Below are 24,626 nucleotides of genomic sequence, written 5' to 3'. Positions count from 1 at the left end.
TACTGAAGGCAGCTTAAGATTTCCTTGAATTTTATTCTTGTTGTCTGTGGAATAGACAGTTAAAATTATACTAACGAAATACCGTATTTTAAAGTCACCTGAAATAATTCCTCTCCTGATTTTTTCTCTCTGATTTTACTATCAATATGCAATGAAGTTTATTTGTTTCAGTTTGTTTTTAATTTTTGAGGATTGCTTTTTTTCTTTTCGATTTGTACTTTTTACTTATACAATCTATTAATTACAAATTGATATATATATTTAATGCTGTAAAATATTTTATAATTTCCATTGAGATTTCTTTTTTGTTCCATTATTATTTAGAAATATATTTCTTAAAATTTAAGATTTAAAAAGTTGTATTTTCATTATTTATTTCTAGCTTAATTACGTGTGGACAGAGAAAATGTTCTATATGAAGTCAATCATTTGAAACCTTTTGAGACTTGCCTTATTGCCCAGCACATGAGTGATTTTTATATATTCTGTGTGTGCTTGAAGAGAATACATATTCTGCAGTTGTTGGGGACAGTGTTCTATGTAAGTACATTATATCAGTTTTACTAATCATGTTTTTCAAAGCTAAATCCCTACTGATTTTGTTCTATCAGTTCTGAGAGAGGCGTTAAGATCTCCCTTGTGAATCTGCCTTTTGTTCTATCAATTTTTTTGCTTTAGATATTTTGAAGTTATGTTATTAGGTCTCAAATAATTTAAGAATTAGTATCTCTCCTAGACACCTGAAAATAACAGGAAACGTCAACTCCAATTGATAAATAAAAAATAAAATAAAGTAAAATGTATAAACTTTACATAAAAAAAAAGAATTAGTATATCTCCCTGGTGAATTAAATCTTGTATTGATATGAAATGTTGTTGTTTAGTAATGTTTTTGTTTTTTCTTTTTTTTGCCTTGAGGTTGACCTATTTTGTCTGCTACTAATCTAACTATGCTAGCTTTTTTTTGGATTAGTGTTTGCATGGTATATCTTTGCTCTTCCTTTTCTTTCAACCTTCTTGTGTCCTTTTCTTTGAGATATGTCTCTTGTAAATGTATGTAGTTGGTTTCCTATTTTTTCTTCAGTCTAACGATCTTTTTCTTTTAACTGGAACATGTAATCAGTTCGCATTGAATTGCTAACACATTTGGTCTTAAATCTACCTTCTTTTAGAAGCACTTTTTGAATATGCCACCTGTTCTCATGTCCTCGATTTCCCTATTCTCTTGCCTCTACTTGGATCGAGTTACTTTTAAAATCATTTTACTTTCCGTTCTATAACCTTGGTGGTTATACATTCTTTCATACTTTCCATAGTGGTTACTTTAGATGCTATATAAAGTACAACATGCAACATGTTATTTTTTAATAATATCCTGACATCTCGTGTTGCTGTTGAGAAACTAGATGCCAGTCTGATTGTTATTCCTTTGTAGGTAATTTGTATTTTATTCTAGTGACCTAGAATTTTTGTTTTTATTCTTGATATTCTTTGGTTTCGCTAAAGCATCATTTAAACTTTATCCTGGTAGATACTTAGGGTGCACTTTCCATATGAGGATTCTTGTCTTTTTTTCAATTCTAGAAATTCTCACTTATCCTTATTACCTTCTCTCTATTCTTCTGGAACTTTTCTCAGTCTATCCTAAATGTCTGTTAATGTTCTTTTATTAAAAATTATTTGTCCACATTGCATTCTGATTAAATTCCTCAGAACTATTTTCCAATTTCCTAATCTCTCTTTAACTGTGTTCAGTCTTGTTTATATCCTATTTGTTGAGATTTAAATTTTTAATGCTTATATTTTTAATTCCCAAGTTTTCTAGTTGGCTCTTTTTTCATATCTATAAATTCTTGTTTCATTCTGTTTTAACTTTTACTCATAGAAGGCATTTTATGATCTCAATGGAAAAGATGTGATCCGAAGGGCAGGCTGAGATCTTAAAAGTTGATAGCTAATAGCATATATTACACCTCTTGATTCTCATATTAATTTTTATTATACTTGCTCTGCATATGAAAAGTCTCTAGGAGTTAAGTGAAATGCCAAAGAGTATCTTGTTAGTGGGGGGCATTGTCTGAGTCAGGAGCCAAATCTGTGTCTTCTGAATTTTCATTATTCTTTGCATGTTTTCATCATACCACGATACCCACCTCTGAGGAAATAACCCACCCTAAGCAAGAGAGAAACAGCTCCTCCCTCCTTACCCTCTTTATTCCTTACAGAGGTGTTCGGAGTTATGGCAGGTTTCTCGGAGACTGATAAAAGAGACTTGGAATACAATATCTCAGGAAGGAATATTAAGAACTTTATGGAAGCACTCCAAGTTGCTGGTCAGGTGAGGACATCTCAGACGTCTTTTTGACTCCAGCTAGGGTAGAACCACCTTCATAAAAGTAGTTGGTTAGACATATACCCATTGTGTCAGAGGGGCGGGAAGAATTTCCAGTTAGCAGAGCACTACTTGGTCCAGTTCAGTCACAACTCCAGGTCAGGTTCTGATGTTGCTAGTCCAACTTATACCTTCTCCAGCTACCACTCCCCCCTCCCCCCGGGGTCCAGTTTTTATCCTCTCTCTAGATTCACACTTCCTCTTTCTTTCTCTACCATGGATAATTATTCTCTATATTTTCTCCACCCTTCAATTTCCACTCTTCTTGAGTCCCCTCTCTCCTATAGTTGTCAGCAGATAATGTCTTACAAACTCTCAAGTTACTGGAAGTCAAAATCCTAAATAACGAGTTGGAGACTCCACTGTGCCAGAAAGTGACAGATCTCATTGTCGGCTACCTGAGGAAAATGGTGAGGAGTCCATGCCTCTGGGTTGGGGGATGTAGAGGAAGAAAGGATCCCAGGTCTAAATCCAGGAGTTCCTTTCCAGGGGATGATGACATTTGGAGACTAAGTGATATCTGGGATATGAGTACCTCAGTCTTCTAAACAATTTACTAGAGCCTGTAGCTTGTACCCTGAACATATCTCAAGAACTCTGACATAGAAGATACAGTAACGAAGTGAAGGGGTAAGGTGGGAGAAGTGAGATGGAAAGCAGGGGAAGGATTTAGGCTTTGGGCCTCAAGACTTCCGACCTATTAGGGATTTTCCAAAGTTGCTTCCACAATCCATTCACCTTCATGCTGATTCACTCGCTGCTGCAGGGAAGCTCTGTGCTCTAGAAACCCCAATCTCCACTCCTACCCCAACACGCAAGCTAGAAACTTTGCAGACTTCTTGTCTTCCTGTCCTCTTGCACACTCTAGGAAGCTGTTGCCCTTCACCTTGGGGAAGGCGTATGTTGAATGGGGTGGTAGGATGAGGTAGGAAAAGGAGAGTCACTTATTGACTAAGCTGATTCCCAGAAGCCCATTTTGAGGATTAGCTTTGAAACAGTTGGCCTTTCTCTTTCCAGAAGCCAGAGGGAGAACTGGAGGAGATGTGCACTGCGGTCCTAATGGCTCTGGGGTCCCAGTTTCCAGGAATGGTCATTACCAAGCTATGGGACAGACAGCGTGTGCGAAAACTGCCCCCGAGGGGCCTCCTAGTTACAGTGGGGAAGCTCAGCCTCTGCCAGGGTATGGCTTCTTGTGATGGAAGAGTTAGTCTGAGAAGAGGACAGGGTCAACATTGGGTGGGGGCACTATATGGAACCCAGATTACAGCTTTATCCTCCTGATTCCTCTCATTGGACATGTCTCCACTTAGTTTAGTCATGGGCATGTGTGTGTAGAGAGGAGGGGGACAAACCAGGATCCCTGTGGGGCCGATGGGAACTCTTACTCATAAGGGAGTTTCTGGAGACCAGGAATGGCACAGCTGGGAGACTGTGGGGCTAGATACAAGACTTATAAACAAAGATGGAGAGAGCAGGTTGAGTAGAAAAGCCCCATTTAACAGCTTTGGGGAGGGGCAAAGGATGAAGGGAGGAGTGCTTTGCTTAGGGAAACCTGAGTTTTTAGTTTTTTTAGAGGCTTGAAATGTAGCAGGATGAGGCAGAGAATCACCATACATTCTCCATCCTGGTGGCTGCTGGTGACGGCAGGCGCTCTTATTTCATTTCCCTCCCTCAATCAAAAAATGTGAAGAAAAGTCACTGGGCAAATGCTTTTCTTTACCACTTGGAGTTGGAGCCAGAGAGAGGTAAGGGGAAGTCAGCTGGCCTTCTGGAATTAGGTTCAAAATGATGAGGCATGCGGTTTGGGCTATACAGCAAGCTCAGAGGACACAGTGAAAGGAGCTGGAAGTGTCTCTCAATCTAATCAGGGCAAATGTTCTCACATAGGCCTCAGAGAGCATATCTCTTTGTTTCCTTAAGGGTTCTTGAAAGAGAGTGTGCATGTATAGGGTGTGGCAATATGTTACATTTACATGCTGTGCTAATATCCATTATTGAGCTTAATTTTCCCAGCAGTCCTGTGAGGGGTCACATCAGGAAGTGTAGCCCTGTTTAACAGTTAAGGAAGCTGAAACTCTGGTAAATTAAGTAACTTGCTCTGGGCTGCCCAGACTCTTTGGAGGCAGAGCTAGGATCAGACCCCAGATCTCCAAGACCCTAATCAATAATGTTTCTTACATTAAGGCTTGGAGACAACTCACCATGGGATAAGGATGCTTTTCTTGTACTCTCTCTCCTAGATATAGCCCGCTACATTGACGCCACATGGGAATATATCCTACGCATTCTGAGGATGGCCAAAGAGGAGGATGACATGTTGGCAATATGTCATGGTGAGGGTTAGGAGGGTCTGGGGAAGGCTTTGTTGGAATCAGGGAGGGAGGAAAGAAGGCCAGGAAGAGAAGAGACTGGGTTCCTCTGAATGTGGATCTCAGAAGCTAGGGAAAGGGCAGGAGATGGCTGAGAGCAGGCCAGGTGTGAGTAGATGTTCTTTTCCATCTGAGCTTTCTTAGCCTGATTTGGGCCGAGGACCAAGTTTGATAAGGATGTTGTAGATGTTGACAGCCTTTCTTTTTCACTTTCTATGCCCCTGCTCGGTAGACTAGGTGTGGTCAGAAAAGAAAGATAGTTGTAGAGGTTGTGAATGGGTTGGTCTTTCTCAGCACAGGACCGCAGAAACCCTTTCAGGGTTTGGGATGAGAGGACTATGCCCATAGGTGTGTATGTTTTCCTCTGTGAGAAGGGAAAGGTGATGGCAGCTCCAACTCCCTGTTCCCCTCATAGTGCTCTATGGATTGGTCGTCAGTACCCAGAAGCATCTGGATCCGGCCGCTAAGCATGAGGGAGCGATGGACATCAGGGAAGAGGCAGTGGCCATCAAGGCCTACCAAACCCTTCGAGTTCTCTTTAACCGTTGGTCTCTGAAGAGCAAGGACAAGGTGGGAGTGGAAGATAGTAAGGATTGGGTGGATAGGCTGAAAGAATAAGGCTTGGACCAAAGGTTAGGCTGGGCTCTATCTGTCTATCTGCTGGTGGAAGCCTGATTCACCAGGCTCTTCCAGGAGAACAGGGCGATGGTCCTCGGGGTTTTCTTCCTATTCTACAGAAAAGGATACAATCAGAAAACAATCAATAGTCCCTTCACTTATTTGTAAGTATACAATTTGCATTTACTGCTTACTCTCATTTGCCAGGCACTGTGCTAGGCCTTGGGAATACAAATGTGAAGAAGGCAAAGCCCCTGAGAGATTGTCCTGCCTTCATCCTTTTTCTGAGGCATGTTTGTTGTGTCTCTTTGGGCACAGGTGACAGAGCAAGTTCTGGTGGTAATTGGCCGCCTCTTCTACCTGATACCACCATTCAAACTCAAGAACCAAGTGAACTGGTTAACAAGATGGTTAATGAGTGTGATATCCACAAAAGTGACACCTTTCTACATTTCCCAGGTGATTGGGGGTGGGGATGAGAAGAAAATTTAAATAGTTCATGCATTCCATATTTATGGAGTAGTTAATCCTGGAGTTGGCAAAGCATGGCCCATAGGCCAAATGCAGCCTGATGCTTATTTTTGTAACTAAGGTTTTATTGGAACTCAGCAATGCCTATTTGTTGAATCCACCTCATGCTTTAAATATCTCATGACTTCCCTGTCTCTGACCTCTAGGTCCAGATTTAAAGGGCTCATGAGATTAGATCCAGTCCACCTGGGTAATCTCCCTATTTTGAGGACAACTGGTATGGAACCTTAATTACGTCTGCAAAATCCCTTCACATCAACACTTAGATTAGTGCTTAATTGAAAAACAGGGAGAGGGTGTGTGCACAGCAGGGGCCTGGAATTTTGTGGCCATATCAGAATTCTACCAATGAAAAAAATGTTATACCAATGTTAGATATTTTTATGAACAGAAGACCAAGAACCAGAACCCAAATTTTCTGATTGTTGTTTTAGTCTTCCTTCCAATTCAAGGCATTTCTCGAAACAAGTTTCCTACAGCTTTTAATGGGTATTCTATAAAAAACAACAACATGTATTATTGAGTAAAATGAGTGGGAAATGATGAGTTAAAATTAAACAAATTTCCTAACTGTAGGAATTCTCAGAGTCTTCAATATGTGGCTTAGTCTAGTCTTCCAAGAAGCAGACACCAACATGGGATTAGAGGTACAAGAGCTTTATTGGAGGAACACCTGTGAGAGAAAACAGGGAAGCTAGCCGGAGGAGGCTAGGAGAGCCATCAGACTGAGATGCAGATCGGAGCCTTGATAAAGAAGAAGTGGGGGCGGGGAAGGAAAGAAGGGAAGAAGACAGGAAAGTCTTATGTTATAGTGTAGTTCTAAGAAAGTTTCAGTAATGCCAACAGGGAGTAATTGAGCCGAAATCACCCATCAGGAAAGTCTCTTGTCTTGCATGAATAGGCCTGCTTTAGTGGATCAGCCATGCTCATTCATTGAGTGGGAGAAACCTCTGAGAGTCTGGCCTCAGTTTTAACACAGTGATTGATTTTAGAGCATGGAAGCTGGAGATGTTTGTCAGTTATGCCCCTCAGAGTGGGTATCTGAGAGACACATTTTTCTTGGTTGCTCACCATGTTAATATACATTTGTAATTAATATGCATTTCGAAGAGGAAAATTTATTTTTGAGTGCAGCACCCATTAACATCAAATTTTCAGGGAACACAGTTTGTTGTCTACCATTGCATATGAAGAGTTGAAATGTACTTTCCTTGGTGTGTGAAAAGTTGACCTTTCCTTTCTCATGTGTGTACTCTGAGTTTTCCCCATTAGTGGACCAGCCACAGTCCTTCCTGTCACATGTCTGCATGTTGCCTGGAACAGAGACTTGCTCTGGGTAGTTAATTAGTCAGTTGGAAGGATGAAATCTGTAACCTAACTGCTAGTATGCAGATTGGTCAGGTAGAGATTCTACGCTATGTCTCAGCTGACAGTGGAAATGTTTTGGCTACTTCCTCCTTCTCTCTCCTTCTCTCCCACTCCGGGGGATGATGATTAAGACTAGGAATATTTGTTAGTATTTGGTATAATTTTGTTTGGACATCAACTAGCACTAACCAGCTCTACTTAGCAAGGCTGGTCCAGTCCGGCAGTCTATCAGGCAAACCAAAGGCAAGGAAATGTTAAATAGTCAAAATCCAGTGGAGGGAGTTCTGCTTCTGGCAAAGACGAAGTAACTGAGGCCAGATTTACCATCTTGCCTGAAACAATAAAAAACTAGAAAAAAATATATGAAATAATGGTTCTCAAGAAATTGGACATCAGACAACAGAGGACAGTGATTCCTGAGAGACAGGAAGGATATATGGTAGGCTCTGTGATTGCTCCAGTTTACTTCCTTAAGAGAGTTTCCAGGTAGTGGCAGAGGGGAAGAAAATGCAGTAAGAGTCTGATGGACTTCCTGAGTTGAGAAAATGGTGATGAGAGTCCAGTGACACCAAAGGAGCTAGAGTTTACAGGGAAGAATATTAAACAGCCCATGCATGTGAAGAAATGGTTCCAGGTGGGGAAAAGAACCAAGATTTGAAAGAACTATAGCCAGATATCATGCAGGACCAAGAATAATACTTGTTCCCACAAACCAACCTAAAACCTCATAATTCACAGGGCATTAGGGAGAGTACTGAGGGGAGGGGGAGAGAAGTGAACAGTAGGCTGAACGCTCTTCCGGTCCTATTTAAGAAATCTTAAAAGCAAGACCCAAAAAGGATCAAATTATTTTCAAGTAACTTAACTGTGTCCTAAGAAAAACTCAAGAATATTTACAGGAATACGAAAATATCCGGCACCCAATAAGCTAAGTTTGCAATGAGTGACATTAAATAAAAAATTACCAGGCATGCAAAGAAGCAGGAAAATATGACCCATAATAAGGAGAAAAATCAATCAAAATAGACCCAGAATTCACACAGATATTAGAAGTAGCGTACAAGAAAATTCGAACATATTATAACTGGCTTAAAAACCAGAGGGAAGATTAAGTATGTTACATAGAAACAAGGTAAGATATGTTTAAAAAGGCCCAAATTGCACTTCTAGAGCTAAAAACTAGAATATCTGTAAGGCAAAAACACTGGATGGGATTTAGACATTCCGAAAGAAAAAATTGATTAACTGGAAGACATAGCAATAGAAACTACATAAAGTGAAACAGAAAAAAAAGATTAAAAAAAAAATTGAAGAAGGAGGGACAATGAGGCAAGGGACAACCTTCAGCAGCCTAATTTATGTGCAGTTCAAGTCCCCTCATAAAGGGGAGAAACAGAAAATATATTTGAGGAAATAATGGTTGAAAAATTTCCAAGTCTGAATAAAAGTATAAGCCCACAGATCCAAGACACTCAATGAACCCCAAGCACAAGAGATATTTAAAAAACTATACCAAGGCATATCATAACCAAATTTCTAAAAACCAGTGGAAAAGAGAAAATCGTAAGTGCAGCCAGTAAAAACAAAAATAGAAACAAACCAACAACTAAAACATATTGTCACATGGAGGAATAAAGATAATGATAACAACAGATTTCTCAAAGGAAACAATGCAAGTGAGAAGATAGTGCAATAACACCTTCAAAGAACTGAAAGAGAAACACTATCTCCTAAAATTCTATACCAGTGGAAATATCTTTCAAAAGTGAATGGGAAACAAAAATATTTAACACAGGCAAAAACTTCATGAATTCGTCACCAGTAAAGGACACTATAAGAAATGTTAAAGGAATTCCTTCAAGCAGAAGGAAAGTGATACCAGAGGGAAATATGAATTTATATAAAGAGATGAATAGAACTGGAAATGGTAACTGTGTGAGTAAATATATATTTTTTCTTATTTAAAAATCTTTTTGAAAGATAACCAACTAAACAAAACTTATAACAATGTAGTGTGGAGTTTATAACGTATAAATAATTGTTGCATACAGAAAGTACAGTATAAGTATACTTATACTTACTAGTCATAAAGTAGTGTAATATCACTCGAAGGTTGACTGGAATACGTTAAAGATATGTGCTATAAACCCAATAGCAAAGAGTTATAGCTAATAACAAAGAGTTATAGCTAATAACAAAGAGTTATAGCTAATAAGCCAACAAAGGGCATAAAATGGAATTATAAAAATATTCAATTAAGTCAAAAGAAAGCAGAAAGAGAAACGGGAACAAAGAATTGGGACTAATAGATAACAAACAGCAAGGTGATAAATTTAAGCCTAACTGTATAAATAATCACATTAGATGTAAATGGCCTAAATACCCAAATTAAAGGGCAGAGCTTGTTAGATGGCTATAAAAACAAGATCCACCTATATACTCCCTACAGGAAGTGCACTTCAAAGATAAAGATACAAATAAGTGAAAAGTAAAAAGATAAAAACAGACACATCATGTTATCACTTATCAACAAAAAGGCTGTATAGGCTATATTTATATCAGACAAAGTAGATTTCAGAGCAAAGAATATCACCAGATATAAAGAATATCACTTCATAATGATAAAGGAGTCAGTTCATGAAAACCACATAACAATTCTAAATGTTTATGTACTGAATAACAGAGCTTCCAAATAGATAAAGAAAAAAACGAATAGAACTGCAAGGAAAAATAGACAAATCCATAATCAAAATCAGAGATTTCAACATCCCTCTTTCAATAATTGATAGATGATCAGTAAGTACGTAGAAGATTTAAACTGTCAAACACTTGACTTAATTGGCATACAGATTGGAAAGGAAGTACAATTGTCTTTATTCGCAGGCGACATGATCATCTATAAACAAATATGAAATAGGAATAAATCAGAAAAAGGTATGTAAGATCCATACACTGGAAACTACTAATCATTACTGAAAGAAATTAAAGAAGACCTTAAAAAATGGAAATATATACTGTACTCATGAATCAGAAAATTTGATATTGCTAAAATATCAGTTCTTCCTGAATTGATTTATAGATTCAATGCAATCCTAATAAAAATCACAGGAGGCTTTTTAAAAATTGAATTGACAAGCTGATTCAAAAATTCATATGGAAATGCAAAAGGCCCAGTATAGCCAAAGCAGTTTAGAAAAAGAAGAATGACTTATAAAACTATAACAATGAAGACGGTGGCATCAAAAGAGAGAAATAGATCAATGGAATTTAATAGAAGAGAATCCAAAAATACTTATACATATATGGTCAATTGATTTTTTTTCCCCACCTACAGCACCTGGTCTTCCTAGGTGGTCTCCCATCTGAGTACTAACCAGGCCTGATCCTGCTTAGCCTCCAAGATCAGATGAGATCAGGCATGTTCAGGGTGGCATGGCCGTAGTCAATTGATTTTTGACAAAGGTGTAAAAACAATTGTTGGAGAAAGGATATTCTCTTCAACATATGGTGCTGGGACTTTTGGATATTCATATGCAAAACAGATGGATTTCATACCTTATACCATGTATGAAAATTAAGGGGGGGTCATACTTAAATGTAAACCCTAAAACTATCAAAGTTCTATATGAAAATTTTGGAGATTTACATGAACTTGGCTTAGGCAAAGATATATTTAATTATACTACCAGAAAAGAAATCTGGATAAATAAATTAAACTTCATCAACGTGAATAATTTCTGTTTTTTGAAAGCTGTTAAGAGAATGAAAAGACAAGTCTCAGAATGGAAAAAAATATTTGCAAATCATATACATGTATCCAAAATGTATAAAGAACACTCAAAACTCAATTTAAAAATTTTAAAAACTTGCAAAAAATTTGAATAGATGCTTCATCGGAGATGATATGGGGATGGCAAAATAGCACAGGAAAAAGTGCTCAACATCATTTAGACATAAGGAATTGAAAAATCACAGTGAGATGCCACTACTCATCTGTTAGAATGTTAATTGGGACAATCATCATTTTGGAAAACAGTTTGGCAGTTTCTTAAAAAGTAAGTGACAGATCTATAGTGACAGAAAGCAGATCAGTGGTTGCCCGGGAAAAGGAAAGGTGTTGGGAGGGAACTCAAGGAAAGATTACAAAGAGACAAGAGGAAACTTTTGGAGGTAGTAGATATGTTTATTATCTTAATTGTGGAGATAGGTACGTACATTTATCGAAACTTATTAAATTTTATACTTTAAATGTATACCATTTATTATATGTCAATTAGACTCAAAGCTTTTTCAAAAAAATCAAGTGGAATGTTTACACATGTGGAAACTAAGGCTATTTGTAGAGCTCTCATACAAAGGATAAGAACAGCCCACAAAACAATAACATCCACTAGGTAGAGAGTAGATATTTAGGCTTTTAAACTTGGTTTTCTGAATTTTGAAAGAGAACAATAGAACTAGTTCTTGTGTTGGCTGCGATTTATTTATCCTGCTTCTTTGAAGTCAGCCAACACCTGCAATGCTGAATTGCCCTAAAAGTTTCCATGGAATAATGAGACTATTTGAAAATAAAAGTAGCTTCCTCGATGAGGTGGAAGAGCAGATCATGGCTGTATTTGGCTATGGAAAAACCAGATGCTGAACCGAAGTAGTTTAGACATGAGAAAAGAGGTTTTTTCCTTGAGGTTGTGGCAAGGGCTGGGCTGACTGGTGCTGACTGTCCTTACACACGCAGTGTATTTTCCAACTTGTGGATGCTCTGGCTCTTAGTGGCTGCGGAGGAATAAACTTGGAATACCAGCTGGAAAATATTACAGACATGCTATTCAACCAGGTGAGTGCTGTGGGGCTAGAAGTATCCTGGACTTGCCCTTCTTGTCTTCTTTGGAGGTGATGGATACCCCAGCCCAGGTCACAACCTCCACATGACCCAGACTTTTTTTTTTATGGTGACCTTAATGCTACGTACCCCAGGCTTTCCTGGAACAGGCTAATGCCTGGATTCTGGTCACAGAGTGGGATAGTCTCCATGAGGTAAATTGGACACATTCTGTATGTTTCTTGGGGTGGAAACCTTTGTTGTCCCCCTAAACTGGTTAAAGGGAAGAAGATTCAAACCACTCCATCATGCCTGTGGAAAATATCAGGCCTTCTGTGCTGCAGCCTAGAGTACGCAGGGGACAATTGAACATTTTGCAAAAAGGTGTTACCTTTTATATATTTAATTTGTTGGCCACTGTCCTCTTTCCTTTGGGATTGTGGATTTGGGTTCCTGAGTTCTATTTTCATGTTCTCCTTATGGTCAAGTGCTACACTTTTCATGTCTGCCTGCCTCAGTTTCCCTATCCATGCCCAGGGACTGATGACCTTGGTCTCCCCACAGCTGAATGAAAAAGTCAACAACTCAGATTCTCACTCTGTACTGAACCACAGCCTTGCCCAGAGGGCTTTCTGTATACTGAGTAAGTTAATTTCCCTAGCCGCAGGTATGTGTGTGGGTGGGTTCTCAAGACCTTGTCTCTCTCAGGACTGGGGTGGGGGCCTAGGTTCTCACGAGGGGCTTCCGTTCTCTAGACAAGATGCAAAGAAATTTATGTAAACTTTGTCTGAAATTTAATGAATCTCGAAGGGCATAGACATTGCTACACCCCTACCTTTTTTGTTCCCACTCCCTTCACCTGGGGCTGGCTTCCCTTTCTCCTTTCATCCCAAACTTAGAAAGGTGGTACCGTGATTATGGCACTGGTGATCATGAGAGAGGTACAGAAGGGCACATGGTGGGGCAGGGGAGGGAGAGGCCTCGCTTAAGTAAAGCATCTGGCTCCATGCTTGGCACATGGTAAATGCTGGACAAACACTGATTCTCTTTTTCTCCAACCTAATGGACCCTAAATTTATCCAGCCTATGGAATCAGTGGTTTACTGTGAGCATGACTGACTCTTGCGTACCACCTGCCACTTAACCTTACCCTTGACTCTCTTGTATTCATGCCCTTCTGATAGCCAAGTTATACAGTGATCAGGTGGTATTCTTATTACAAAAAACCATGGAGTCCAAGGATCCAGCCAAGACAGTATCCGCCCTTCAAGTGTTCGTGGATGTGTTCCAGGAAGGTGAGTGGGAACTGAGCCTGGTCCTGGGGACCTTCTTTCCCATGAGATCGCCTTTCTCTGGTAGACAGTCGCATATAGTAATTAAAAGCATAGTTTAAAACTCAATGTAAACTCAATGGATTCAAATTTTGACTTCGACACTTATTAACTGTGCAAACTGGGGCAGATTATTTTTACTCCGTGCCTCTATTTCCTCATCTGAAAAACAGGTAACATTAATACCTACCTTTAGGCGTTTTTAGTGCGAATTAAATGAGAAAACATATGTGAGGGCCTTAGACCAGTACCCACTGTGCAGTCAGTTTTATTGTGGTCTGGTGTATGATTATTATTTTGGAGCATAGGCTTCCACTCCAGTCAACTGTTTGTCAAACCTTCACTATGTGCCTGGCACAGTGCATGGCACAAAAAATGCACGCATAAATAAGACATGGTCTCTGGTCTCAAGGAACTCACTATCAAGTAGGGAAGAGGAGGCTGTTTACATAGTGAAACGATGCAAGATAATATGTGATGAGTTGTTTAAATGTGAGCATGGCAATGTGCAAACAGGAATGCAGAGAAGGCATGGCCGAGAGGGATAGGAGAGGCTTTGTGTAGGACATGTACTGAGAGCAGGGAGGAAGGGTCTGACTGAGGAGAGGGAATTCACACGAAGAAGAGCAGCGGTCATAATTCCAAAGGTTGAGATGTGCAGAGGGCGAGAACAGCAGCTCAGCTGGCCGGGAATTTGTGTGGGCAGTCATGGAAGACTGACGAGGGCGGAGGCTCAGGTGCCAGCTCGATGAAATTACTGTTTTAGGTCATTCTTCAGACTAGTTTGAAGCGTAGGGATGGTGGAAATAACCTCTGGGATTTCACCTGGACTTTGAAGACCAGGACTGCACTTAGAATTCTTCCCATCAGTCTGGCTTCTTATGCCCCCCAAAACAACAGAGAAGGAGGGAGGAAACTGACCCCCTGCTGCATGTTTGTCTTTTCTGTAGTGCCTCAGACAGAAAAACTGCAGAGCAAGGTGATGCATTCAGTCATCAACATGATTCAGGAGGACTTCGAGCCAGTGAGCAGAAAGGCAGAATGTTCGGGCTGGGAGGGCAGGCGATTGCTTTCTTGAGACCTTGAGGTCCTGTAAAATGGAGAGGGGAAAATTAAAGCGGATGAGGAGAAAAGTGAGGCACCCTTGCCAAGCCAGTTCTGGCCTCAGACTGCTGCCCAGGGCTTACACTTGGGCTTTTCAAAACCTGAGAAGGGTTTGAGAAGTGAACAGATGGTTCTTTCCTATTTTCTGAACCTTTTCTGTGGGTAGCATTGTGATGTGCCCAGTGGGGATATGGAACTCTAAAAGATACTAATTCTGCCTCCTGAGAATTCTGGTGTGCTGGGGGAAGGAAGCCCTCAAACATCCCATCTGGCATGAGATCTGAGAAGCCATATTTTTAACAAGCTCTGCAGCCAGGGTTGGAGACAGCAGAGACTGCTTCCAGCTCTGGATCATGCAGGACAGGAGAGCAGTGATTTGGGGTGCCAAATGGGCAATAATAACTGCATCATCCCTAAAAAAACAAAGTCCTAAATCTTCGGGTTAATGGGTAGCCCGGGATCTTGAGGGCTGGGCCTTTAGGACTTGTGGGATTTGTTCCTGACTTTCTCTAGGAAGGTAAGAACATGAGACCTTTCCTGGACTCAGATTCTTGCTCTACCCAACACTCCTGCCAATTTTCATATCCCTAGGGGAAATAAGGTGGGGGCAAGGCAAGTGCTTACAGTTCTCCAGGAGGATGGTGAGAGCCAAAGTGGTTTAGAACTTCAGGGTGTTTTACAGACTTGGTCAGTTTCCGCAGCTAGTAGTCTGTTATCATCCAGAGCCCACTGAAGAGTCACACTGGGCGTGGAGTCAGGAGATCCGAGCCCCTCACCTGTTCTGGCCCTCTGTGTCACCACCTGGAACATGCCTTCCTGTCTATACATATGATGGTCTGTGAACCCACAGGTGCGGAAGCCCCTCCTGAACTTCATTGAGATGCTGGGCCAACATAACTACTTTGCCCTGCCCCTGGGGGACATCATCATCAACTACATCGTCAAGCTCAGTCAGTCCGACTCCTCAGTGAGCAGGGACCAAGCAGAAGGGGGACCAATGGGGGGCAGTCTTCAGGGGAGGGAGCAAGAGGAGGGCACGGTTGGGAACCGAAGGGAAGGAAGAATAGGGTATGGCTGGCATATGGGAAGGGCTTTGGCCTCTAAAACCTGAGCAGTGAGCCAAGAGAGGCCTCGAACTGGGGGACTTAGCATTGGTTTCAGATTTATACCTTTCCTTTTCTTATTCCAGAATGAAGAGGACATACGAATAATGTGTTTCAAAATCCTAAAGATGGTACAAGCAGCTAGGGTCAAAGAGGCTTCTCCATTTTCTCTTCCCCTGGCTCCCCAGATCACTGCCCTGGCCCCCTAGACTGCGTTCTACACCCTACCCCATATAATTCCTTAGGCTATGTCTTCCACCCTTCCCCACCTCCACCTAGTCCCACTCAACTGCCTAGGGCTCCTCTGAGAAGTGGTTCAGTAGAGCAGAGGAGAGTCACTGGGTGGTGAATCTGAAGGCCTGAGCTTGAGTCCCACTCAGCCAGTTTCTAGCTGTAAAATCTTGAGTCAATTGCTCTCCTGGCTACAGTTTCTCCTTTTGTAAAAGGGCGGGGGTGGGGAGCGGGTAGTGATTATATTCTATGCTGTTCTTTAGCAACCTGTAACGATTCTTGGAGGTTTGTATGAGCTGATGTGGATCCGAGTTGAGTAAAGGGCTGTGGGAGGAAAAAGACATGTGATTTGCTCTCTCAGCAAGCTCTGTTTCCTGACATTTAGCATGGCTCTGCCCTTGCAACGTTCCCCAATGAAGGCAATTACAGGTCATACAATTTCAAATTTCAAGAAGCCTGTCTAGCTAATCAAGTCCTTACTACTGCAATTTTAATCAGGACCTTGGTTATATTTTACTAATATGGAGTTGAGTGGGAGGTGGAGAGAGAGAGAGAGAGAGAGAGAGAGAGAGAGAGAGAGAGAGAGAGAGAGAGAGAAGAAGAAGAAGAAGAAGAAGAAGAAGAAGAAGAAGAAGAAGAAGAAGAAGAAGAAGACAACGAAGAAAAAGAAGAAGACGACAACGAAGACGAGAAGAATAGATAAGAAGAATAATAAGAAGAATAGAATAATATAATAATAAGAAGAATACTACTACAATGAATAAGAATAATAAGAATACGAATACTAATAATAAGAATAATAGACTAATACTAATAATACTAATAATACTAATTAATACTACTAATACGACGAAGACGACGAAGACGACGAAGACGAAGACGAAGACGAAGAAGAATAAGAAGAAGAAGAAGAAGAAGAAGAGAAGAAAAGAGAAGAGAGAGAATGAGAATGAATATGAATGAATATGAATGAGGGGAATGGGAGTCTGTGTATACAGGCCTCAAATGGCCCTCCAGGAAAGGAATACAAGATCATGAGGTTGGAGAACTTATGACTAGGGCTGATTTGGGGCTTGACATTGAAGCCCTTGCCACATTCTCTGCCAGGTATCCTTGCCCAAACTGGTCACCTTGGCGTGTGAGCCCAACAACATCTCGGTCTTTGTGCCCCTGAGTAAGATAGCATCGGAAATGGCTGTGAGGGCCAGGCTCCTGGGCCACGTTCCTTACCTCAGCAGCTTTCACCACAGGCGTAAGTACAAGGGTGGGGCAGCCTGCGGAGAGGTACCTTCTGTGAAAGCATAGACTGTTAGGGCGGGAGGCTGGTGGAGACACTACAGGAGTAGTGGGTGTGGGGGAGAAGATGCAGATCAGTGGTGTGAGGGAAGCTGCAGGACCCAGGCCTGGGCCATGATGGGAACAGTAAATCAAAGGGTTGGGGCAGCAGCTTAAGGCCTTTTGGCCCAAGGGATGAAAAGGGCACTCCTCTGGAAGACACAGTGCCTTCTTGCCTTTATTCTTCATTTTAAAACAGTGTAATTGAGATACACAAACATTACAAAGTAATAAGTACACAGACATTCCTGACCCTTAGCTCTTCCTTGCTCCAACTCTGAGGCTCACTCTGCGTTCCCATCCGTCACCCCTAATCCCAGTGAGAGTCAGCGTTGGGGTGAGGATGTCTGTTCAGCACAATACTTGATGCATGTGTGTTTTTTGTAAGCTGAAAATGTAATGATTTGATTTTTAGACTGAGTCAAAACATTACGATGTTTCCTCTCCTCTTCTGAAGTACTGATGGGCTGCCAGCGGGGGTTGGAGGTTGGGCGTCCTAGCGCTTGCACTGACTCTGTCTTCTTCTTTTATCCTATCTCTAACTTAGCTGCCCAGTTCATCTCCCCACAGAAACTCATGATTCATCTTGTGGTAAGTGATGCTGGGATGAACACTACATCTCCATCCATCTATCCATCCATCTATCCATCCATCCCACAAATAGCTGAGTACTGTTCTATTTCAGGCATTATGCTGGATGGACATGGAATAAGGAGGTAGGGCCTAGGATCACGGGATTCTGGGGAGAGGTAATCTAGGCCAAAGAGCTTGGGGAAGGGAACTGGAAGCATAGTGATGGCGCCTGAAGTTGGGGAAGGCCCGGGGGATGGGAGAAACCTAGCCTGTCTCCTATGCGGCCTTATTATGATCTGCTTTCTGTTGACCCTGGAGAAGTCCATATGCCTTTCTGGAGCTCATTTATCAGCACGTATGTTTTCAGTTTCTCTACTTGCCCAGACATTAATGAACATTTGGAGTGACAAAGATAGACCTGCCCTTGAGGTGTCCACAGTCTTAGTGGGGAAGACAAGCCTGGGAATAACCACCCATAATTCAATGTAATAAATATACTAATAGAGGAATCCACAGGGTGCAATATGATCTTAGAAGAGCAATGGGCTGACTTTGTCTGCAAGAGTCAGGAAGGCATCACAGAGAAGGCGATGTTTCAAGAGCATCTTGGAGAACATGTAGTTCAACAGGTGGAAAAGAATGGGAAAGGTGTAAGCTTCACCTCTACCACTCTATGGGTTTGTCCTAATCTTCCTTCCCCCCACCCCAAATCCTTTCTCTGCCTCCTGCTTGCTTCTCTTGTTTCTCAGATGCTTTCTCGGAAGCCCTACAGAGAAAAAGAGTTTGGTACAAGCTCCCTAAGGCTACTACATACTCTGCATCCTATCACCTCCCGACATCCTGTTATCTACTCTAATGTGGGCCAGCTGTGGATGAAGGCAATCCCCCAGATGTTGCAGATACTGGATGGTGAGAGGCTGGTTGGGAGAGGGAGAAATGGAGCTGGGGCAGTGGGCAGATTCCAGGAGGAATGGAGTCCAAAGGTGCAGGATGGGTTAGGAGAACCGGGACCAGCTTCTCTGCTCCTCTGAGAAGCCATTGGATAGGTCTGCTTATTTGGGTGATGTTCTACACTGAGCAGATAGATAGCCTAGAGTTCTGTGGCTCCAGAGTTCGCAGAATGACTCCTGCCCCTTCTTATGGGCAGAGGATCAGGAAAGAGTGTAGGCTTTGGAAACAGACAGACCAAGTTTATATCCTTGCTCGGACACTGACCAACTGTGTATGTTTGACTTTTGGAAAGTTGTTCATCTCCTGGAGCCTCTGTAAAGTGGGCGAACAGTTGTCTTATAGGCTCAGTGCCTGGCATAGTGTTCAAATGTTGGTTCTTTTTCCTTGGCTGGGGCCTTCTGGTTGGGTGGGTCCCCAAGCTGTCTCCTTTCCTAGATCACACTGAGAAGAACCTGAATCAGAATGAGTGGGAGGGCAGGCTGCTCCAGGTAAGCACTCCCCAAAAGCTACCCCCTTCCATGCTTGCTGTATTTTCTCTCTTCAAGACTCTGAGGGAAGAGAGCCCTGACCCGCTCAGAGACTGAGGCCATGATCAAGGACCTCCCTGCTCAAGAGAACCTCTTTCTGTGGTTCCCTTGCCACCTGGTCCCTGCATCAGAGTCTCTGACTATATCCTAAGCCTTGACTCACCTTCCACCTTTTCAAAGCCCTACATCAAGGGGGAGTAAGGGAAAGGACCCTAGTTGTTTGTCCTTAGGCAATCTATTCAGCCTTTGTAGGCCTCAGCTTCTTCATCTGTAAAGCAAAAGTAACTCCTGTCTTGCAGAATTAAATATGATGATAATAGGGAAGGGCCTTTTAAAATGGAAAGAGCTTCACACATGTAGCTGGCATTACCATTATTGTCACAGTATCATCATTGTTCAGTACCGACTAATGCCTTCCATGTATTTCTTGAGCTTTTTTTCCATATGAACAGATCATGTTCCCTATCTCTTGCTTCCTCCTGACCCCAGTTCCGTGGGGCAGAAAATCCAAGCCACTGTCCTTCATGGTCCTCTTATCCCTTCCTCTTCCTCAGTTTTCAAGTCAGTCATTAGTGGCCATCGATGATGACAACTGGCTGGAGCACCTTGTCAGAGTTGTCTTGGAGAAGATAAGTTATTTCAGTGATGATGATAAGGAGAAGGTGCGTCTGGGTGTGTGGTGGTTGCAGGGGAACATTGGGGTGGAGGGTAGATTCCGAGGATCCTTGTGGGAGGGACTATAGAAATGCGCATGAGGTATAGGACTCGGGGAAGAGAAACTAGTGTTCCTGTGTCCTGGGAATCAAGGGGTGGAGAGGACAAGGAGCTGGTGGTCACACAGAAACAGCAAAAATATCCAAGTGTCTTAATTTTCTTAGTGTTTTAGGCTTTATCAAGACCTTTGCCATCTGCTGTCTTACTAGAACCTCCCAGCTATTCTGTAACAGGATGGAGCTGGGACTTGAGTGTAGTGGAAGATTATTGAATTTAGAGTCAGATTTATGCAAGTGAATTCAAGTAATATTTGCAGGCATACCATAGACTAGGGACTGTGCTTGGTGTTGGGGATACAGAGCTAAGGAAGGAAGATGGGCTCCTCACCTCATGGAGCACAAGATCTGTGGTGGCAAAGGCCTAGTGTCCAGCCCTGGTTTTTCCATGCACCCCTGGTGTAATCGGGGTCAAGTGTCCTAGCATCCTTGAGATTTCAGTTGCCTCACTTGAGAAGCAGCAAAATGTAACTTCTACATCACGGGAGAGTGGACGAGAATTAAACAAGGATACCAGTGAACCTGATAGCTGTCATTATCCCTAACTTGTAGATGAAGAAACTATTCAGAAGGATTTAGCGTCTCAAGCAAATTATTGGTAAAATTGACACCCGAATTCAGGTTTCTTGATTTCTAATCTTGTTTTCTTGTCAGTGAGCAACACTTTATTTGGGCTCTAGGGCAGTGGTCCCCAACCTTTTTGGCACCCGGGACCAGTGCTCCTATGAGGATCTAATGCCTGATGATCTGGGGGTGGAGCTGAGGTGGTGATTCTGGTGCTGGGGAGCAGCCGCAAATGCAGATGAAGCTTTGCTGGCTTGCCCACTGCTCCCCTCCTGCTGTGTGGCCTGGTTCCTAACAGGCCAAGGACTGGTACTGGTCCACAGTCTGGGGGTTGGGGAACCTATTGTAGGGGGTTTCCAGAAAAGAGGCCTTATTTCCAAGACTATTTGCTCTATTATTAACAAATATCTATGGAGCAACTACTATATGCACAGCTTTGTAGATGGTAGATCTGGGATATAAAGAAGCAATAGGAATTCTGATCTTATTAATTCATTTATTTAAAAATATGTACTAAATGCCTATAGCATAACAGGCCCTGGACTAGATGCAGGGTACTCATATGAAAGACACAGACTCTGCCTTCAGGAAACCATTGTCTGCTCGAATGAATAGACCAAAAAATGGGCAATCATTATAAGTGTTGTAAGTGTCAGCATGGAGATATGCACTGTGTGCCTGGGAGCACAGAGGAGTCCTGTGGGGGCTGGACAGAGATGCTTTCTCAGAGGCAATCCATTGCCTAGGTTTGTCAAGACTGTCCCAATTTTAGCATGAAAGTTCAGCATCCTGGGAACCACCTCGGTCCAGGGCAAACTGGGAAGATGAATCATCCTGCAGAGGAGTGAATATATCTGGAAACATGAGTCGTCGTTTGCTAAACAGAAGTAGGTGCCTTAGGTCCGGTTTCATTTGTGCAGAGCCTGAGGTGAGGGTTCTTGTTAAGTGACTTAGCACGGAAGTGCTCTCAGGAGAAGCTATGACAGAGTAAAGGATACAGGATAGTGGGGAGAAGAGATTAAACAAGGATGTGGCTTGATCCCATGAGAGCTCTGGATGGAAACTGCACCTCAGAGCCTATCCTGCCTGGAGATAAGTGAGGGAAGCTTTGGTACCTACCACCCTGCTGGCCTGTCTATCACTGACTCCAAGTTTCCAAGTTTGGTACAGGACAGGGAGGGGAGAGAGAAGAATATAGCTCCCAGGTACCCCAGGCAAGGAGGCCCCAGTCACCCAAGGGTAATTCTCCCCAGAAGGCTGCAGGAGATAGCTATTCACAAAAGTACCTGTAGTCAGTTGAAGGGAAGGAACCCTCAGGTTTGGAAAAGGCACCAAGAGCATCTGCTAGAGGGGGAAAAAGGTGCCCATAGAGAAGTGTTAGGGGAGAGTTAAAACCTGGTGAGACATTCACTGGTATGTCCTGTTTGCATACTGCGTCAAGCACTGTGTCAGCACTGGGGACAGAGCAATGAATGGGACAGACACTGCTCCTCGGCTTTGTTCTCACTGGAGATGTGGGGCTGAGGCAAGTTAGGAACTAATCAAACAAATCCATAAATAAGAGAATGAGTGATTGCAACGAAACTCGGAAGGAAAAAAAACAGTACATTGAGCTGGAGAGATGGCTTAGGAGGTTAGGGAATGCTCACTGGGCTGAGATCTGAAAGACAACAGTGAGAGGTTTTAAAGAGCCCCGGGAAGAGGTTTCTAGACAGAGAAAATAGGACCATGCGGAGAACCTGAGATAGGGGAGCGGGTGAGTCCACACATGCTGGTATTAGAAAGTAGACAGGACAATGTGCAGTGCACAAGGATAAAGGCCACTGAAATTCAGTGGAGGGAGAGAGAAAGATTACATAAAGTTTTTCAATTATGTAATTTTCATTTTAAAATAATGCAAATTTAAGGAACTGTTTTTATTTCCTAGCTAGAAGTAGGGAAGTATGTGGATCAGGGAAGGTTCCTAACAGATGATCCCTAAGAGGCCAAAAAATTAGAAATTCAGCTTTCTCTTCCCTCTAACTTGAGCTCCTGCTCAGTAGGATTACTACCTCATCCAGATGGCCCCAGAGAGCAAGAGGGCCACGGTGGAGGGGAGGGCGGTGGGCGAGGGTGGTGGCTGATAGTTACAAAGCTAGTCTTGGAAATGCGTGTTCCCCAGGGCTGCCCTAACCTCATTCCAAGCTATGCATGACCCCCTCACTTCTGACTCTCCTAGGCTTTCCTATATAAATTCTTTGGCTTCACTCTGAGGACTTCAAGGAAAATAAGTTTGGTGAAGACGATGCTCTCCTCCATCTTGCAAACTGCCCATAAGGAGCTTCAGGAGAGGGAGGTGAGGTAGAGGGCACTGGCAAAGCGGGGGGCACATTTTTAGTTTAATAGGCAGGATGGCAAGGTGGCTCAAGGCTCGGACCTGGCAAGCCAGGCCACCTGGGTGGAATTCCAGCTTTGCCACCTACTTGGGCTTGTTGGGGTGAGTTTAGGAGAATGAGAGAGGAAGACATTTGAATTGACATAATATTCCAAGTCAAGATTAGAGAGCAAGAACTTTGGGGGCATGTCTAGAGAATAATTGGTGGTCTGGTGGGACTGGAATGCAGAGTTCTTTGACGAGGAAGTAAAGGTGACCCTTCTGCCAGCATTTGGGGAGAGATTGGATATAGAAGATAAATATAAAAGGGAGGAGGATGTCCAGGATGGTTCCTGGGTTTCTGGCATCTCAGAGGGAGGAGAATGGTATTCTTCACTGAGACCAGAAACCCAGGACAAAAGAGGGAGGAAGACGATGCATTCAGTTTTTGACTATGAGGGGTTGGAGTGCTCAGGTGTAGCCAGATGGAGAAGTCTAGTAGCCATGTAGATCTGGAACTCGGATCTGGGCTGGATGTCTAGATTTGGGAAACATTGTATTTTCCCTGTTTATGAAAAGAGGATGATAATGTTTATATCTCAAAACTTTAGGGTAAAGATCAATGAAATAACATGTATAAGGCTGACACGAACTAAATGTCAGTAATCTGATGATGTTGGCTTTGCTGATGATGATGACAGTGATCATGATGAGTGGAAGCCATGGCTCAGAGAGGGCATAAGAAAAGGGACAGAATAGAGCCCCGTTCTGATACTCCATTAGTCTCTGCTTTCTAACTAGGTAAAAATTTCCCTTCATCTAGTTGGAGTCCAGAAATCTACAGTTCCACCAATACTTTATCCTTTCTTAAGGATCTGTGTCCTGGAGCCTGTCACTATTCCCAGGTCCTGTCCAGTCTGCCTTCTCTGGCTATTAAGTCTTAATGGCGGCCCGTCCTGCGCAAATGACGTGGTTCACGAACAGCTGGCACCTGCATGTCTGATTTGGACGTTTCTTTAGCTCTGTGCTCAGTTATCCTTGTTGAGAAAGCTCTAGGAAGAGGCTTGGCTGACACTGAAGTCACAAGGGCCTGCTACGAGGCAGAGGAACTGAAGTTGAAGACTGTTCTTGGCAGGAGCCACAGAATCCCCAAGCCTCCACGGGTTTGGCTCTCCCTGGGTTGTTGATTCCCAGACCCACACTTCTAGCCCCAACTTCCAGACCCACTGGCACCAACACCATTTCCTCTTAGTCGTTCTGCCTCCCATACAACAAATCCAGAAAGGCGCTCCTTCTTCCCTCTCTGACCTAGACAGGCCCCCTTTTCCAATTGCCCATTTTGGTTAGAGTTACTGCTATTTATTTCCTGTTCTTCGGAACTGGAAATACTGACATTGTCTCTGAGTCTTTCCTCTCTTCTGTCCCCTCTCTGGTCAGCTCTCCAGTCCTGTTGATAAAGTGTCTGGGATTTGTTCTTCCCCTCCGTTCCCTCCTCAGAAAAGCCCTTCTTTGATTTCCTAGTGCATATGAGCCTTCTCTATTGTGCAATGCAGGGTTGGATAATACCAAGATTTTGTAAATATGGCCTCTAATTTGTCTTAGTCTGGGATAATTTGCTTCTTGAATTACTTCTTGCAAAGATTTTGGGTCTCCATCTGGATTTTAAACTGTTCAAGTCTGGGGAACC

At 42.6% G+C, this 24,626-nt stretch overlaps 2 protein-coding genes and 1 pseudogene across 5 annotated transcripts in view; 2 read left to right on the top strand and 1 right to left on the bottom strand.

Annotated features, from left to right (window-relative positions):
• LOC107509851 overlaps nt 1-15,495 on the top strand; it is a 47,414-nt gene extending 31,919 nt beyond the window's left edge. For 2 of the 3 annotated variants that reach the window (XM_036237848.1, XM_036237849.1), the window contains exons 3-12: nt 383-540; nt 2,226-2,338; nt 2,680-2,802; nt 3,410-3,572; nt 4,633-4,725; nt 5,177-5,331; nt 5,698-5,838; nt 12,014-12,112; nt 12,662-12,740; nt 13,282-15,495. In XM_036237848.1, coding sequence (XP_036093741.1) covers nt 2,240-2,338; nt 2,680-2,802; nt 3,410-3,572; nt 4,633-4,725; nt 5,177-5,331; nt 5,698-5,838; nt 12,014-12,112; nt 12,662-12,740; nt 13,282-13,490 — 1,161 coding nt within the window. In that variant the 5' untranslated portion in view covers nt 383-540; nt 2,226-2,239 and the 3' untranslated portion in view covers nt 13,491-15,495. Of the gene's footprint in view, nt 1-382; nt 541-2,225; nt 2,339-2,679; nt 2,803-3,409; nt 3,573-4,632; nt 4,726-5,176; nt 5,332-5,697; nt 5,839-12,013; nt 12,113-12,661 lie in introns of all 3 variants that reach the window. The other variant, XR_004955955.1, reaches the window with a different exon arrangement.
• On the bottom strand, nt 10,604-10,722 carry LOC118614752 (annotated as a pseudogene).
• Nucleotides 15,496-16,810: 1,315 nt separating the features above from the next.
• The window catches only part of LOC107509830 (maestro heat-like repeat-containing protein family member 7), a 50,068-nt gene continuing 42,252 nt past the window's right edge, over nt 16,811-24,626 (top strand). The window contains exons 1-3 of one of the 2 annotated variants that reach the window (XM_016142675.2): nt 16,811-18,683; nt 19,807-19,914; nt 22,805-22,921. In XM_016142675.2, coding sequence (XP_015998161.2) covers nt 18,681-18,683; nt 19,807-19,914; nt 22,805-22,921 — 228 coding nt within the window. In that variant the 5' untranslated portion in view covers nt 16,811-18,680. Of the gene's footprint in view, nt 18,684-18,810; nt 19,915-22,804; nt 22,922-24,626 lie in introns of those variants that run through there. The other variant, XM_036237845.1, reaches the window with a different exon arrangement.

Source organism: Rousettus aegyptiacus, unplaced genomic scaffold, assembly GCF_014176215.1.
Source record: "Rousettus aegyptiacus isolate mRouAeg1 unplaced genomic scaffold, mRouAeg1.p scaffold_m13_p_2, whole genome shotgun sequence".
NCBI classification, from domain to species: domain Eukaryota; kingdom Metazoa; phylum Chordata; class Mammalia; order Chiroptera; family Pteropodidae; genus Rousettus; species Rousettus aegyptiacus.
Note: the sequence above shows the minus strand (reverse complement) of the source record. Positions and strands in the feature narration are given on the sequence as shown.